Source organism: Gymnoscopelus microlampas, assembly GCF_963454915.1.
Source record: "Gymnoscopelus microlampas genome assembly, chromosome: 12".
Classification (NCBI taxonomy): Eukaryota; Metazoa; Chordata; class Actinopteri; order Myctophiformes; family Myctophidae; genus Gymnoscopelus; species Gymnoscopelus microlampas.
The window spans coordinates 13,279,177-13,297,569 of record NC_139949.1 but is presented as its reverse complement, the minus strand read 5'-3'; the positions used below and the strand labels follow the sequence as shown (position 1 = coordinate 13,297,569).

Below are 18,393 nucleotides of genomic sequence, written 5' to 3'. Positions count from 1 at the left end.
GATAACAGCTATTATCTAGAACGTTTGGAAAAAAAAGAAAAAAAAGGTTACGAATTGGTATCACATATCAAAAACCACAAATACTGTAAAATACAAAATGAGGGAGAAAAACAAATGGATCCAAAGGCATAGCAAGAACACTGTAGTTACTGTAGACTATTAACCTATTAAAAGGATTTGAAAACATACAGTACATTTCATATTTAGTCTTAAAGTAATGATGTGCTAACGGAGCTCTGTGACTGTGTATCTCTCAGTAATAAAGTGAAGTTTACCACTTTGGCTTTGCACAACAGATAGCCCATCTAGAAGATAACAATGCATCACATTGCGATGTATTGTGAACTTGTAGATCGGCTATTTTAGCCATTTTTTAAATATTCTATTTTATTTTTAACCCATTAAGACCTGGGACGCATCTGTGTCACTTCAGATTTCTTTGGCTATTCAAAAATAGCAGATCTACAAGCTCATAGCGCGGCACCGAGTGCCGCGCTATGAGCTTGTAGATCTGCTATTTTTGAAAAATCTTTAAACATTTTTTTTTCCCAAAAAAACTGTTAGGTTTTAGAAAACATTTTTAAGAATCGCCTCAGGTCTTAATTATTATTAAACTGAAAAATGTGCCTAAAATAGGAACGCCAGGGTTTGGAACTCTCAATACATTAGCTGGGGGTCCTTGAGGGGTTCTCAGCCCCACACTGAGACCCTGGTGTAAGAGGAAGCCCAACGTAGCGCATAGGGAGAACATTCAAACAGAAAGGCCCCCCCCCCCTGTCGGATTTGAACCCAGGATGTCAAAACCACTTATCCACCGTGCCATAATAATATAAACACATCATAAAGAATCCGCGGTAAAATATTCCTCTGTGTTAATTTAACTCAGAAGAGTGTATAAATGGAACCAAATTGGACCCTTTGCACAAAGGATTTTATTGTATAGCTTCCACTGTGTATAATTATTTAAAGTATTGCGTGCGCATGTACTGTATAGTGGCATTCCTTTGATCTGTATATATTATATTATTCCACTTCCACTGACTGTTGGTGAAGCATGATGGGTAGCTGGCTCCTTGCCAGTGGTAGAGAGTAACTAAGTACATTTACCCAAGTAAATAGAAAATTGCTGGTCTACAAGCTCAGCAGGCTGTGAGCTTGTAAATCTGCTTCTTTAAAAAAAAAAGTCTGACAATTTGTATTTAATTTTTACAAAATGTTAGTACTTTTACTTTGGTATTGTAAGTACATTTTGATGCCAGTACTTTTGTACTTTTACTCAGGTCAGGTGCTCAGGTTTAGAATACAGCTCGTTTACTTTTGTTTTATTTTTACTTAAGTAAAACATCAGAGTACTTCTTCTTCAACCACAGCCGTCTTCCTTGCCAGGTGTCTGTCAGTCAGACAGCTCTCTGGTCTACCGGTTCAATTCCACAATTCATAATTAACCCTTTAAGACCGGGAACGCATCCGTGTGTCATTTTTTGATGTCTTTTTGGGCCATTCAAAAATAGCAGCTCTACAAGCTCATAGCGCGGCACCGAGTGCCGCGCTATGAGCTTGTAGATCTGCTATTTTTGAAAAATCGTGAAGATGTGTGCAAATCTTTTTGTGACTCAAATCTTTGCTTCTGGGGGGGGGGGGTCCCTGGAACAAAATATTTGGAGATGGAGGTCCGCGGCCAAATACATATCATTTTGGGGGTCCTTGACATGAAAAGGTTTGAGAACCACTGATATGGAAACATATATATATATATATATATTATTATTTTTAACTGTTAGGATTTAGAAGACATTTGTAGAATCCCCAAAACAGTTAAAATGTTCGCTTTAAAAATATATATATATTCAAAGATTTGCACATGATTTTCACGATTTTTCAAAAATAGCAGATCTACAAGCTCATAGCTGAGCTTGTAGATCTGCTATTTTTGAATAGCCCAAAGATATCTAAAAAATGACACACACAGATGCGTCCCCGGTCTTAATGGGTTAAAGTCAGATCAAACAGTGAGCTCACAAAGCCATTCTAATATTATGAGGTGTGCACGCGGTCCATTCCCCTCTCTGTGTTCTTCTCACTTTAGTCCAACAGCAGTAGAGCGGAGTGTGGAGAGACGGCATACTGTGCAGCCAGCGTTTCTCAAGCCGTGGGTGAGATGGTGAGATGTTCTGACAGACTACCTGAGGACTGGTCCAATGCCATTCAGTGGGTGGGCTTGACACAATAAAACTGGTGTTTTTTTTGTTTTTTGTTTTTTTCAAAGGAAAGTGGGCGTTATTGCTGTTATTTATTTATTTAGACATATTGAGACAGTCAAACTGCAGACATTAGGAATGGGAGGGAAGATTGTAATGGGACTTGATGCCAGGAGTGGAAGAAATACAATTCATTTTTTTGTTTTCTTAACCCGTTAAGACAAAAATGTCCTCTAAATCCCAAGAGTATTCTGAAAAACGTTATTTTTCTATATCAGTGGTTCTCAAACTTTTTCATGTCAAGGACCCCCAAAATGATATGTATTTGGCTGCCGATCCCCATCTCAAAATATGTTGTTCCAGGGACCCCCCCCAGAAGCAAATATTTGAGTTAAAAATGTTCGCTTTAAAAGAACATATATATTCAAAGATTTCCACACATTTTCACGATTTAAAAAAAATATCAGATCTACAAGCTCGTAGCGCGGCACTCGGTGCCGCGCTACGAGCTTGTATATCTGCTATTTTTTTATAGCCAAAGTGTAAAATAATGCTTTTTAGCTCAAATAAGGCCTAAGGTTCCAGGTCTTAATGGGTTAAGTAAAAGTAGCAATACCGCAATGTAGAAATACTCTGTTACAAGTAAACATATTCAAAATGTCACTTGAGTTGAAGTGCATATGTACAGGCATCAAAATAGTCCCATGTGAGTGCCATCCTTTTTGCGTTATCCTTTTAGCATTCTTTTTCCTTTTGACTGTACTACCTTTTGTTTCTGTTTTCAAACGGCTAATAAAGTATTCCATCAAAGAAATTATTCATTATGCAGAATGTGCCATTTCATGGACAGCATCAAACAGACAGCATCAAACAAATTAAGTCATTTAAAAGTCATGGTGGAGAGTGATCAAACAAAATATGAGGTACCGTAAATACAATTCTGGACCTATAGTCCAGGGGCCAACACTGATATTTTCACAAATTGGTACCACCTAAGGTGACCGTAAAGTTTTTGTATTTTTGTCTTCCTACATGTCTCTAGTTTATATTTTGGTATGATAACCCTTCCAATCTTGTAGCTTAATGGCAGTTATCACTACCTACTGGCTAATGTATCCGGTAGGAGACACAAAGTAGAATCTTTGTGTCTCCTACAGCCGGGCATCAAATTATTGCGACAAAAAACAAAATATATCCATGTATTCAAGGCTTCATGGGGTGTGCAATTGATAACTTCTCAGATTTTTGGTGTTTGCAAAAAGACTGCTTTCCATAAGCTTGTAAAAGTTGACCCCCCTTTTTTTTTATTTTCTATCAATTATTTTCTATCAAAACTAGAGACATGTAGGAAGACAAAAATACAAAAACTTTACGGTCACCTTAGGTGGTACCAAAATATGGCTTGGCCCCTGGACTAACTATGGCTATAGCATGGAAACGTCTGGTCTTTATTACACGGCCTCTAGGGGTTTTCTCTTGCTACTGCAACACCAACACCTAAGTAACATTTCCCTAATAAGGTCCCATTGACTATTTTGTCCCATCCTTTGCGTTTATCTTATTTTAAAGTGGTTGAGGTCAACTTTAACGATAACTATAACGATCAAGATGTGAGCCATCCACAGTGATGAACGACAACGTTCTGTAAACATATTGAACGTGACACCCAATTTGGATACATTTGGATTGGCTGTCCGTGTTACAAATGATCATCAAATCGCTCCGAAGGTGATCCCAACTCCATCGTTCACCAATCACCACTGTCCGTTAACCGTTATAGTTGTGGCGTGGACTCTGCCGTCCGCTCCAGTTAGAACGATTTTTAAAATGATATATCAATGGCAGGCGTATACCGATTTATCGTAAATCGATTAAAATCTATTCAAACTGGTGAAAATTTAAATCGATTTAATGACAAAAAATATAGCGACACAAACAGCAGAGGGCACGTGTAAAAAGAGAGAAGAAAATACAGGATCTTTCGAAGAGAATTGATAAAAAAAAAAGAAATCAGTCCTTTGCTAAATTGCTACTGCATTGGAAAGAGGATAAGAGAAAACACAGTATTGGAAAAAGAGGAAAAAAGAGAAGAAAATACTGGATTTGTGTAAGAGAAATAATTAAAAAAAAGATGTTTCGGTCATTTGTCTGGAATATCATTTTGTGTTAAAAAAATCATATTGTGAAACTAGTATCGTCATCCGAATCGTATGGTGAGTTTAGTGAATCGTTAGATGCCTAATAGGCTCTATGCACAGCAGCCATATTGGAAAGAAAATGGGCCTCTTCTTACTTCCTTCACAGGTGTTACCAATGATACTAATGAAGGCTCTGTTCCATTCTGGTCAGGGTGCTGATATCGTGCATGTTGGCTCACTAGAAACACTCCATTTTGGTTCCCAAATGGCCCCTTATGGTGGGTGTGTAACTCTGAGAGTGTACAAATGGAACCAAATGGACCCGTAAGGGTCCATTTGGTTCCATTTGTACACTCTCAGAGTTATGGGGGTCCTTGAAAATAAGACAACCACTATGCCACACTAAATAGAACAGAGCCTTAATTAGTATCATTGGTAACACCTGTGAAGGAAGTAAGGAAGGGGCGCAATTCATTCCCAATATGGCTGCTGTGCATAGAGCCTATTAATAGTTGTTGTTGTAGTTGTCATTCTTGGTGTGGACAGCCCTTTAGGGTCAAGCCTGACTTATGCTGTACTTTGTTGCACGTACGACAGAGTATAAATGAACCCATGTAGACCTGAGGCCCATTCTACAAAGTCACCTCATACTGTATTGTGTCCAAAACTGTTGCTTCTCAGGATTCAAATAAAAAAAAACAGCAAAAGTAGCAGATCTACGAGCGTGTGTCTCTGCTACTTTTTGATACTTTTGAGTGACGCTGTGGTATTATCAAGTTGGGCGTTCATTTACGAAAAAACACGACACGTTAGAATATGGAGATAGGAGGTTTCTGCCCGACAACAACAGTATATAAACATTTAAAAACGTGAAAATTTGTGCAAGTCTTTGAATACTCTGTTACAAGTAAAAGTCCAGAATTAAAAATGTACTTGAGTAAAAGTACAAAAGTATTGCCATCAAAATGTACTTAAAGTACCAAAAGTAAAAGTACTAAAATGTTTGAAAATAGCAGATCTACAAGCTCACAACGCGTCGCGATGCGACGCGTTGTGAGCTTGTAGATCTGCTATTTTCAAATAGCCTATGTATAAAATAGGGCTTCACTTCCTGGTTAACTTATTACTTAAAGATTCTGTATCTCGGCTCCTGTGTACTCATTTTTTTTTACTATGTATTTTTGTCCGAGACATACTGTAAGTCTGGCAGAGAAAGAGTTAAGGAGGGCCTTTCGGGCAAGCCTCAAGTGGAGCGGCCCACCACGGCCCAAGACACCATCACGCCGGAGTGAAATGTTTGGAGCGGGGGGAGTCTGGTGCAACGCTCAGGTCCCGGACCTGGTGAGACGAAGGAGGGGCCCGGACAGGAGGCCACCCACAGAGCCTAGTTTTTTGAGTGGTGCCAACCACTCCTATACGTGACTTTGTCTGTGTCCGTGTGTGTGTGTGTGTGTGTGTCTGTATGTACAGTATGTTTGAGCGCGACCTCAGCAACTCAACAGCTGGGGCTGATTGCAACACAAAGATGCAACCAGTTACACTAATTACACACAAACAGGAGTGCAACACACACACGCGCGCACGCACACACACACACACACACACACACACACACACACACTTTTGAGTAAAAATACTTAAACTGAGTAAAAATACTTAAACTGAGTAAAAATACTTAAAATTAGTAAAAATACGTAAAAGATGTTAAAATTAGTAAAAACACGTAAAGGCACCACTCTCTTAACACTGGGTGTGATTTTTTATTTTAAAGCGAACATTTGTAAAATATATATATTAAAAGATTTGCACAAATATTCACGATTTTTCAAAAAATAGCAGATCTACAAGCTTGTATATATCTGCTATTTTTGAATAGCCAAAGAAATCTAAAATGACAGCGATGCGTTTCCGGATTGAATGGGTTAATGGGTTAAGCATTAGTTGAATAAAATATATAGTCAAATATTGGCCAATCATGTAGTCAAATATTGGCCGACTTGCAGCTCACCTCATTGTGTAGAGAAGCGTGCCGTTGTCGACCAGACGCAGCAGCTTGTTGGGCGTGGTCATGTTGTGAGCCACCGATTTCTTCCCGTTGTGAAAGAAGGTGTCGGGGGTCCAGATCTTACTGGCCAGGAGGTTGTTGAGAGGGAGGACTTGCATGGGGCCGTCGAACTTCAGCCGCTCGTCCCTCCAGCTTTGGCGGAAGAAGACGTCGATGGTGTATTCCTGTGGGGGCAAGAAAGACGAGGAAGAAGTTATATGGCTGCTTAATATCCAGTGGTGGAAGAAGTACTCAAGATATTTTTTACTTAAGTAAAAGTAGCAATACCGCAATACAGAAATACTCTGTTACAAGTAAAAGGCCTGTGTTCAAAATGTTACTTGAGTAAAAGTACAAAAGTATTGCCATCAACATGTACTTTAAGTACCAAAAGTAAAAGTAGTAAAATGTTTGAAAGTAGCAGATCTATAAGCTCACAACGCGTCGCGATGCGACGCGTTGTGAGCTTGTAGATCTGCTACTTTCAAATAGCCTATAGGTATAAAATATGTCTGAAGTGGCTAATGTGTGTTTCGTAATATACTAATTTATATCTGCAAAGTAACTACTGTAGTAACTAAGGTTTTCAAATAATTGTAGTGGAGTAAAAGTACAACATTTGCCTCTGAGATGTAGTGGAGTAGAAGTGAAAGTACTGAAAATAATTGGAAATACTCCAGTAAAGTAAAAGTACCTCCAAATTGTACTTAAGTACAGTACTGGAGTAAATGTACTTAGTTACTTTACACTGCTTATACCTAACCTTTATATTATCATACCATCACTTATAATACTTCTGCAATACATGATGATCTTTGACAGCTTGTAAGAGCCTACATTTCTCCTCTAGGCCTAATAACTATCGTTTTGGTACAGCCTATCTTGTTATGGTTCAGTATAACTATGATCTCTGCCATGTGCTCGAGGCAGAACTACCGTACCACTGACATGAGTGTTAATGTACTTCTGACCATGATATCATGTCCATAAAGCATAACCACCACCACCTAGAACATTGTCTCGACTCCTATTGCGCCTCATCGATTGCTGATTGATCCAGAATTCCACCACAAAGATAATAATGAGTCTGTTGCTAAGGTACCTATTTGCAGTGTTTACGAGCAACACATTACGTAGAACCGAATCACAGTCAAATGGAATTGTGAACACTATATGCCATTTCCCCTGTCTTTAATTAAATAAAGGGAATGTTAACAAAACCATTCAGATTACAGAAAATTGCTCCCATTGTGTAATACATACTAATGGGATTTTCTTTTTTTGTTTGAACTCACCATCGCTTGTCTTAGCAAAACAGGCTATCACATTAATCTTGGGAGAAATCAAACAGCCGAAACACATCACCAGAAATGTCTCTGTGAGTTTCTCGATCTATATGACATAGAAAATTGCATTGGTGTTCATAATTTGGGGCATCCATAGCTGAACGGGTAGGGAGGGCGTCTGGGATTTAGAAGGTCGCTGGTTTGACTCTTGGCTCACCCCCAGTCTTATGTGAGAAGTGTCCATGAGCCCGACACTTAACCCCCTAGCTGCGCCCCGGGGCGCTGTAGTAATAATGCAGGGGAGGAATTGCTGGCATGTGCAAAAATGTACATGGCAAGAAAAGGGGACACAATTATGACTAGAAAGTAACATGCGTTCCTCAGAGTGCATATCTCTGCCAGGCTGAGGCTCCTCAACATGCGATTCCATTTTGGGGTTGGATATTGCGTTCTTGATATGCAGCGTTTTTTTTGTAAGGAATAGGCCCCTCCCACTAATTGTTTAACCCATTAAGACCTGGGACGCATCTTTGTCATTTTTAGATTTGGTGGGGATTATCTTTTTGCAACAAACAGTGGCCGCGTTTCCCAAAGAGATTCGTAGAGATGCTGCGCAGGTCCTACGACGGGTCTTACGTGCGTCCACACACAGGCTGCGCAGTACCTTAGCAGGCACGTAGATTTCAGGTCATGCGTAGCCTGGTCATTGCGTAATGAGACTGGGACTCGCCGAAACCTACGCTCTACCCTCATTAGTAGCAGCTGCTTGTGCCCTACGTGCCATCTAAACTGGCTTCGGGGGACACCATCGTCGTAGGTTCTGAAGTGCACGGAGTTACGTGTCTGCTGAAACTACATTCGGGAAACAGCATGCACGTATCCTACTCCTGGGAGAGGCGTAGCCCTGAGTGCTGTCCTACGCAGCAGTTTGTTCCTGAGGCCGCGTCTGAAAAAAATCTAAATCAGAAAAAAAAAATCAGAAAAAAATATAAAACTTTTTTTTCACGGTTTTTCAAAAATAGCAGATCTACAAGCTCATAGCGCGGCACTCGGTGCCGCGCTATGAGCTTGTATATCTGCTATTTTTGAATAGCCAAAGACATCTAAAGTGACACAGATGCGTTCCAGGTATCAATGGGTTAAGCATATGCCAAGTTAACTAAAGGTATATAAATGATGCTGAGCTAAACATGTTTCCTTAATTTCGAAGTTTTATAGTTAAACGTTATGATGAAAGTCCCCAGTTCCTCTCACAAAGTGACAGCTGTGAATGGTTCAAAAATCTTTTGAAAATAGCAGATCTACAAGCTCACAACGCCTCATAAGCTTGTAGATGTAATTTAATGTAAAAATATATTATTCAAAAGTTGTATTTAGAGTGGACTGCTTCAGGACATCGGACAGTTGGCTCTGTCACCGTCGCCGACAGTATTTTTTTATCAGATGATCGGATCATCCGTGCGAAAGTAGGCTATAATTCATAAACGCCGGGTTCATGCATATGTAGTGGAAGCAGTGAGCTGGGATTGAACCCGATGCTCCCACTCGCCGGCCCGACGCGTTACCCGTCATGCCAATAAGCCTGAGCCCGATAGCCAGGATCTGTTGCACGCCACTTCTCGCTAATTTGACTGTGGGGGGCTACACATAGAACCAGCGCAGCAGTTCCTCCTAACAGCCAGCCGCTCGCCCTACCCAAAAGAACAGATCTGCAAGCTATCAACACGGCATGTCGCAGTGTGTTGATAGCTTGTATGTCTGTTTTTTTTGGGGAGGCGTCGCCCATTACGCGCCGTAATATATATATATATATATATATATATATATATATAGGGGTGTGGGTGTGTGTGTGTGTGTGCCGTGTGGTATTTCTATGATCCATTTCACTGTATATATTCGCAAAGGTTGTTTAAGGGCTATAGGCCCAAAATGCAAAGTTACAGCGCCATTATGAGGCCGATTAGACATTTGGGGTGGAATGTTCTTTGGCCTGCCGGGAATGTGCATGTAAAGTGTGTGACCGATTGGAGAGACGGACACACGGACTAGGGGCAAAAACATAACCTCTGCCTCCCGTAGATCCCCATCTAAATGGCCTATATTAGGAAGCGAATGGATTTGTACACATTCAGAGTTAAACCAACACTGACATCTTTACAGTGTAGATTGGGGTCCCTAATGCATATCGAACTGGGGGTCCTTGAAATGAAAAGGCTTGAGAATCACAGCTTTGAAGTATTGTACTGTAGGGTACATGTTCAAGTAACTCCCCTTTCATTTTCATCTTACCGTACATGTATAGCTATTCTTTTTTATTATTATTATTACACTCTCTCTCTTTTTCTCAGAACTATTCCCTGACTTCCATTAGCTTTTCCATCGCTCCGTTAACCCATTAAGACCTGAGGCCGATTCCAACAGTTTTCTGAAAAAGGTATGTTTCTATATCAGCGGCTCTCAAACGTTTTCATGTCAAGGACCCCCAAAATGTATATGTATTTGGCCGCGGACCCCCATCTCAAAATATTTTGTTCGAGGGACCCCCCAGAAGCCAAGATTTCAGTTAAACATTAAAGAATTAAAAATATTAAAAGAATATGAATATATTAATTTGCACACATTTTCTCGATCTTTCAAAAATAGCAGATCTACAAGCTCGTAGCGCGGCACTCGGTGCCGCGCTACAAGCTTGTAGATCTGCTATTTTTGAATAGCCAAAGTGTCAAATAATGCTTTTTTTTATATAGCTCAAATCTAAAAATAACACAGATGCGTTCCAGGTCTCAATGGCTTAATAATTGAGCGTGTCCCTTTTAAGTCATTCATCTATGTTAATTATATCACCGAGATGGTGGTAATGAAGTAGACGCCGCGCATAAACACCAAAGCAATCTCCGTCGTCACGAGGAAAGATTGATGTGCATCTCGCATGTACCGTAGCATGTTGAGCAATGACGATTGGAAGCCAGGCGACGGTGCCATATGGCGCGCGTACGGCAACACGATTTGGCTGTTATGCTATGCTGTGTTATCTCAACGCCTGGTTTGGCTTTGGTGAAAAGGTGTCTTTCTTTTCTTTTCTTTTTCCTTTATTTATTCAGGGAAACCCATTGAGAGCAAGCTCTCTTTTTCAAGGACGCCCCGATGACAAACATTTGAATCACATTGCAATGTCACAAGTTTAACAATACAGCAAAAAAGAACAGCAGAAGCATAAAACAACATTAAAATAATCGCAGAAGGCGGTGAATCAGACAATACAGTGAGGACATGGATAACAACACAGAGATTTAAAAAATCAGATGCAAATAAACAGTGTTACATGAAACAGGTACAGTCACTATGTAGCGACAGTGTCGAACGCCATTGCCGCTTGAGAAAAGAATTATGCATTAGGTTTGATGGGAGACAACGTGAAATTTATTTTCACGTTTTCTCCCATCAAACCTAATATATATTTGTTTTCTCATTTTCACGTTTAACCCATTGATACCTGGAACGCTTCTGTGTCACTTTAGATGTCTTTGGCTATTCAAAAATAGCAGATCTACAAGCTCATAGCGCGGCACCGAGTGCCGCGCTACGAGCTTGTAGATCTGCTATTTTTGAAAAATCGTGAAAATATTTTTTAAATATTTTTTTCTGAAAAATTGTTAGGATTTTGATTTTTTTTAGACGCGGCCTCAGGTCTTAATGGGTTAATGTGAAAATGTGAAAACGTGAAAATAAATAAAAAAAAGGGAGGAAAACATTTGATCTAATCTTCACGTTGTTACATCTTATCTCGTCGGGCAATCTTATCTTATCAGCGTAGCCATTCGTCACCCAAGGCCAAACAGTCTGTTTCAGACAGCAGCTGTGCTCCTCCGGGGATGGGGGTGATTGATTTCTCATCAGCGGGGAGGACACAGAGCAGAGCATCCATTCAACGACGTCCCGTAATGAGGGATCCGTTTTTTGGAAGTTCCATTTGTAGGAAAATGAGCGGCTGTGTGGCCAAGAATACATCCCTTCTCGAAAAACCTCAGGTGCTGGAATGCAGCCCTTCGATCCGGGAACGCATCTCTGTCATTTTTTTTTAGATGTCTTTGGCTGTTGAAAAATAGCAGATATACAAGCTCATAGCGCGGCACCGAGTGCCGCGCTATGAGCTTGTAGATCTGCTATTTTATGAAAAATCGCGAAAATGCGTGCAAATCTTTGAATATATTATATTCTTTAAAGTGAACATTTGTCAAATATTTTGTTCCAGCGACCTCCAAGAGCAAAGATTTGAGTTGTTCCCAAAAATACATGTATTCAAAGATTTGGACAAATGTTCAAGATTTTTTCGAAATAGCAGATCTACAAGCTCGTAGCGCTATTTTTGAATAGCCAAAGTATAAAATAATGGTTATGGCTCAAATCTAAAATGACACAGATGCGTACCTTCCCGGATTGAATGGATTGAACACGAACCACTCGAACGATGCAACATGGTTTCATGGAACATTGCGTATCGATTCAGTCATATATACAGCCTTCTGACCCGCGCGTGCCTCGTGCTGACATTTGGCTGCTTGTGAAGCCGGTGATGTACAGCAAGATCAACACCGGTTTCACAAGCAGTCAAATTAGTGACCACAATAGGGTCAACCCACAGAATACAACCACGGCATAATAAAAGCTTAATGTATGATTTTAAAGGTTTCATGACATTCAGTTTTACAACACTTTCAAAGTTGTTTTTATCATGGTCCTTCAAACGTGTATTCAAAGTTTTAACTGAAAAATCCACTCCAGTGATCCATGGCAGGATTTTTTCTCTCTGATTTCTAAAGCCTTTTCAACTGCAATGAAAAAATAAATATTTGCCTGCGGGTGTTGCTGTTGAGGGATTTTGACTGTCAATCATCGCCTCTGCTCCACCCCCCCCCCCCCTAAAGGAATGGATAGGGGAGGGGAGGAGCAGAGAGGAGAGGGGGCGGGATTAATGGACTGTGACATCAAAGTCCATAATCACAGATTACTTTTCAGCCTAATTATTCAGAAAACCGCAGACCACAGAAAATCCATTGAATGTTCAAAGTTCAGGTTTTTTGGGGTCTAATTGAGGTCATAAAACCTGCAAAAAAAACATACAAAATTAAAAAAAAGTGAAAATGAATGTCATAGAACCTTTAACATGGAAAATGATATGTATATAATATGATCAATACAGGTTGGTCTGGCTGTCTGTCTTGTCATCATTGGTCTGAGAGAAGTATGTCAGCTCAAAGCCTACACTATAAATGTAAGAAAAAGGTGGAAAAAAGTACTGCGCCGTCCACTGCTCCTGGCATTTTCTTTCTCGTATAGAAAATGGAGAATAGGAGACCTGAAAGGGGAACCAAATTGGGGAGTTTAAAGGAGAGAAGGACCTTGTGGGACTTAAGCCAGCAGTGGCTCCTGGGGCCTTAAAGGATTACAATCTCTCATTGCACACAGGCCGGCGGCTCTCGCAGAACAATTTCCCTCTCTGAGCACTGTAATGATCACTGTAATGGTTGATCATTACGCGGAGGCATTCATCAGCGTTGATGAATGCCTTAATTAGAAGTCTTTCTCGCTCTTCCCGTTGCAAAAATATTGTGCTCTCGCTTGGGTTACGTTTCACTTTTCCCTGCAAGAGGAATATGTGACGAGTTGATCTATCTATCTATCTATCTATCGTATCCATCCGTCTCTGTCTTAGCTTTTTTTCTTATTAATTGTTTTTATTCATTATATCACAAAAACAATACAATTATGCCAGCAATGCATAACATAGTATACATAGAAGCTTAGTGAATACAAACAAAACAAAAAACAGTCTCGCTAGGCGCTCGGATGGCACACTGGTTAAAGGGCAATACCACTCATTTTCAACATTGAACTATGTCTTTAATACACCTTAGAACTGTTGTGTGGAAATAAGAAAAAAGACCCCCCCCACTTCTGTGTACTTTTGGCTCCGCCCCCTCAGCCAAAAGTACACCGTGAGTATGTCACTGATCACATGACCTCAATCAATTATCCAGTTCTAGGCAACATAGAAGGGGGGGGGGACCTTTTTCTTATTTCCACACAACAGCTCTAAGGTGTATTAAAAACATTTCAATGTTGAAAATGAGTGGTATCCCCTTTAAGTCCCTGCCCACCACCACGGAGGTTGTGGGGGGAGGGTGATATTGGTCATTGCACGTACTCCTACAGGCTGGGGCGGCATCTGTCAGCGGGGTGTGTTGGGGAGGGAGGAGTAGTCCTCGCGGTGGGGGCTCCTCACTGACAGGTGAGTCAGTGAGATACAAACAGTAGAGATGTGTGTGTGGGGAGGAATGAATTGACATAACTATGACTAAATTGGGGAAAAAGGGAAGCCTCATGAGTTGACAGAGAGAGAGACCGTGTGTTTCTCCCGCAAATAATTCGACCCCGCGGGTCGCGCTCGAGAAATAACGAGCGCAGCCTCGTGACATGCGAGCCTTTTCAGTGGAGAACGATGGATTTAAATATTCAAACAGTGTTCGAGAGCGTTACAAAGTGCCATGGCAGCAGAACGCATTTGAGCAAGAGTTACTATAAAGGGCTGAGCCATGTAGAATTGATGGAGTGCCTTATTAACTTGAACGCTCCTCTCTCAGAGCACAGATCTCCGCCAGGCCGGGTTGTCTATCCAGGGCCCGCAAACTTTGGAAGTCAGTCACTTGGAATGGGGAAAAATCTTAACTTTTCAAAGAATGTTAACTTATCTTCTTAAAGAAGAATCTGAAAATGTCCATGACAGTTGATGTTAAACATTTAATTATTCTAGATTCTCATTTGTTATTTATAATTCTTATTAAAATAAAAGTTATTTATTGACAGTGTGTCAAGTGTCTTTCCTTGCAAATCAAGAGTCAATAGCCTATTAATATAAGATGAAATAAAAAATCGAATCGTGAGCTTAAAATCGAATCGAATCGAATCGTGGATTAAGGGGCGGCCATAGCTGAATGGTTAGTGAACCCGCCTAGGGAGCCAGAGGCCCTGGTTGCCCCAGGTTCGATTCCAGGCCAAGTCAGCATATGTGTCGATGAAATGAAATTTGTCCCTGAGCAAGACTCTTAACCCCTAATTGCTCACAGGTTCTCATTGGAAACAAGACCGCAAGGACTTTCATGAACGACCTGTTAAAAGGAATTATCCTTAGGCGTTTTGTGACACCTCTAAAATATGGCACAGATGCTTTTCCGGTATTCTGCAATTTTTTTTAAATTGTGAAAATTTGGTCAAATCTTTGAATATATATATTTTTAAAGCGAACATTTGTAAAATATTTTGTTCCAGGGACCCCCCAGAGGCAAAGATTAGAGTTTTGCACAAATTTTCGAGATTTTTCAAAAAATAGCAGATCTACAAGCTCATAGTGCGGCACTCGGTGCCGCGCTATGAGCTTGTAGATCTGCTATTTTTTGAATAGCCAAAGAAATCTAAAATGACAAGAGATGCATTCCTATGATTGAACGGTATTGATGGGTCAAAATAACGGAGAGACTGAACACAAGCGTCGACGACAGATACATTGGGAAGCTCGGCGTTTGCACTGGCAGCCACACGGGCGCACACACATTTTGTAAGACAGACTTAATGATCCGTAACTATGGCAACACAATATAGAAGCATAAGATGCAAATTGTTTTTTTTTCACAGAGGCCGTGCCCTATGCGACATTTATGAAATAGCTGGCTCGCCTGGGTATGAGTCACGCTGTTATAGGCGTGGAGAGGTGTACAAAAAGGCCTGTTGGGTGGAAAAAGTAACTAAAGTACATTTAGGCGGTAGCATTTCGAGGAACTTTTACTGTACTTTACTTGAGTATTTCCATTTTTCTTTTAATGCTTTATACTTCTACTTCACCACATCTCCGAGGCAAATATTGTACCTTTCACGCCACTGTAATGATTTGACAGCTTTAGTAGTTACTTTGTCTATTTAGAGTATTAATATAAAACATACATTAACCACTTAAGGACTATGTCATACTTTTGGCTATATTTGAAAATGTTGAGTATTTTTACTTTGGCACTGTAAGTATATTTTGATGCCAATACTTTTGTACTAAGTGAAGTACAAAAGTAATTACTAACCGTTGAAAAAACAGAGTCTATTTACACTGTGGTACTACTACTTTAACTTAACCCATTAAGACCTGAGGCCGATTCTACAAATGTCTTCTAAATCCCAACAGTATTCTGAAACAGTCTATATCAACTTTTTCATGTCAAGGACCCCCAAAACTATATGAATTTGGCTGTGGACCACCATCTCAAAATATTGTTCCAGGGACCCCCATGCCAGAAGCAAAGATTTTAGTTAAAAAAAAAATCGCTTTAAAATAATATATATAAAAACAAAAAATCAAGATTTTTCAAAGATAGCAGATCTGCAAGCTCGTAGCGCGGCACTGGGTGCCGCGCTATGAGCTTGTAGATCTGCTATTTTTGAATAGCCAAAGTGTAAAATAATGCTATTTAGCTCAAATGAAAAGGTGACATAGATGCGTTCCAGGTCTTAATGGGGTAAGGAAAAACATCATCTTCCACCACTGCCTGTTGGGAGGGAGAAAAGTTGCGAGCTGTGTTATGAGAGCAACACATTATTGTCCTCCACGGGGGAATCACGTGCGCCTCGGAGACAGAACGGGGAATCCAAAACAATGCTTTTAATTTTAGCTCTATAGTCCAGCCTGCTTTGTTTTTGTCCTGGATTTAAAAAAAAGAAAAGAAAAAAAAAAAATGATTAATTTGGCGTGCCTCCAGCCCTCAAGCAAGGACGACATGACTGAGGTTGAATCCTGACTCTAACCCCCACGGTTGAAACGACAGAAAAACCTATTTCTATTATATCTCCTCGGGAGGACGACGAGTATGCCAGGCTTCCCCCGCTACAGTGTTTGGCGTCAATTTATTTCCCTTGAATTAATGTGGTATAGGACATACAGTACATGGAGCAGTTACAGCCAACTTGCATCTGTACACCTTCCTATTTCATTAAGCCGTTAAGACCTGACGGACGATTCTAAAAATGTTTTTCTAAATCCTAACAGTTTTTTGAAAAAAATATAAAAAACACGATTTTTCAAAAATAGCAGATCTACAAGCTCATAGAGCGACACTCGGTGCCGTGCTATGAGCTTGTAGATCTGCTATTTTTGAGTAGCCAAAGAAATCTAAAAATGACACAGATGCGTTCCCGGTCTTAATGGGTTAATTAAACCAGGAAGTATAATGTAAAAAATAATTAAAATGAACAACAATTAAGTAAACATGGATGCAAAATGGAAGAATCAACGTAGGGAGAGCTAAATCCAAGACAGGTTGACAAGACATATTATTTCTACATTCTTGAGCCAGTAGCTCTCGTAGATAGAAGAAAATCACACCCAGTGTGAAGTGAGTGGTGCCTTTGTGTTGCACTCCTGTTTGTGTTTAATTAGTGTAACTGGTTGCATCTTTGTTGCAATCAGCTGCAGCTGTTGAGGCCGTGCTCAAACGGACAGACGGACGGACAGACCCACACACACGGTCAAGTGTAGGAGTGGCTGGCGCCATTCAAAAATAAAAAAGGTAACACGATTCAAATGTCGTGAAAATGTGAACAGACATCGGCGAGATCAAGTTCACCTCTTAGACCAGAACCGACAGGTTTGTCAAAGCAAGGTTCTGCATGCTACCTGTAAGTAACGCAGCAAATAGCCCCGTATTTCATCAGATAAACCTTGTCAGATCGAGGCCATCAAGACACAAACCGTGTCACGCAGACCAGGGTAACGCTAACACTCTCTTCACAGAGGACAGGAGAGGAAGAGAAAGAGTGACAGAGAGAGAGAAAAGGAGGACAGGAGAGCGAGAGAGTGTAACACAAAAGGAGGTGTGTGTGCGTTCTTCTCCTTTCCCCTTCAAGGCACCGCCATCAACACCATAACCCACATTCTGTGGATACGGCTGACAGGCCAACGAGGTAATCAGTTCAATTCGGTTATTGTCACGGACACAGAGTACACAGGCAGGCACAACACTATACATTAACCCATTGAGACCGGGAACGCATCTGTGTCATTTTCAGATTTCTTAAAATGATATACAAAAAGAATAGCAGATATACAAGCAGATCTACAAGCTTGTAGATCTGCTATTTTAGAAAAATCGTGAAAAGTTGTGCAAATCTTTGAATATATATATATATTTTTAACTCAAATCTTTGCTTCTCGGGGGGTTCTACAAATGTCTTCTAAATCCTAACATTTTTCTTTTTAGCAACGTATGTCTATGTTGCTATATATATCAGTGGTTCTCAAACTGCTTCATGTCAAGGACCCCCAAAATGATTATGTATTATATATTTGGCTGCGGACCCCCATCTGAAAATATTTTGTTCCAGGGACCCCCAGAAGCAAAGATTTGAGTTAAAAATGTATATACATATTCAAAGATTTGCACGTATTAAAAAATAAAAACATAAATTAAAAGCAGATCTGCTATTTTTTAATAGCCAAAGGAATCTAAAAATTACACCGATTCTTTCCCGGTCTAAACGGGTTAGAAGAAAGAAAAACATCACCACTTTTTATAAAAAAAAGATTATACTTGGGTTATACTGTAGGTTGTACCACTGTTTTCACCGGAATGGTTTCGTACAACAAAAAAGGCTAGGATTTGACAGGAGCATGATAATCTGAGAATCAAGAA

At 40.2% G+C, this 18,393-nt stretch overlaps 1 protein-coding gene across 1 annotated transcript in view; it reads right to left on the bottom strand.

The window, feature by feature from the left end:
- The window catches only part of gabra3 (gamma-aminobutyric acid type A receptor subunit alpha3), a gene marked incomplete at its 3' end in the record, with an annotated part of 215,116 nt that overhangs the window by 48,152 nt on the left and 148,571 nt on the right, over positions 1-18,393 (bottom strand). The window contains exon 6 of the mRNA XM_084075199.1: positions 6,345-6,565. Coding sequence (XP_083931325.1) covers positions 6,345-6,565 — 221 coding nt within the window. The remainder of the gene's footprint in view (positions 1-6,344; positions 6,566-18,393) is intronic.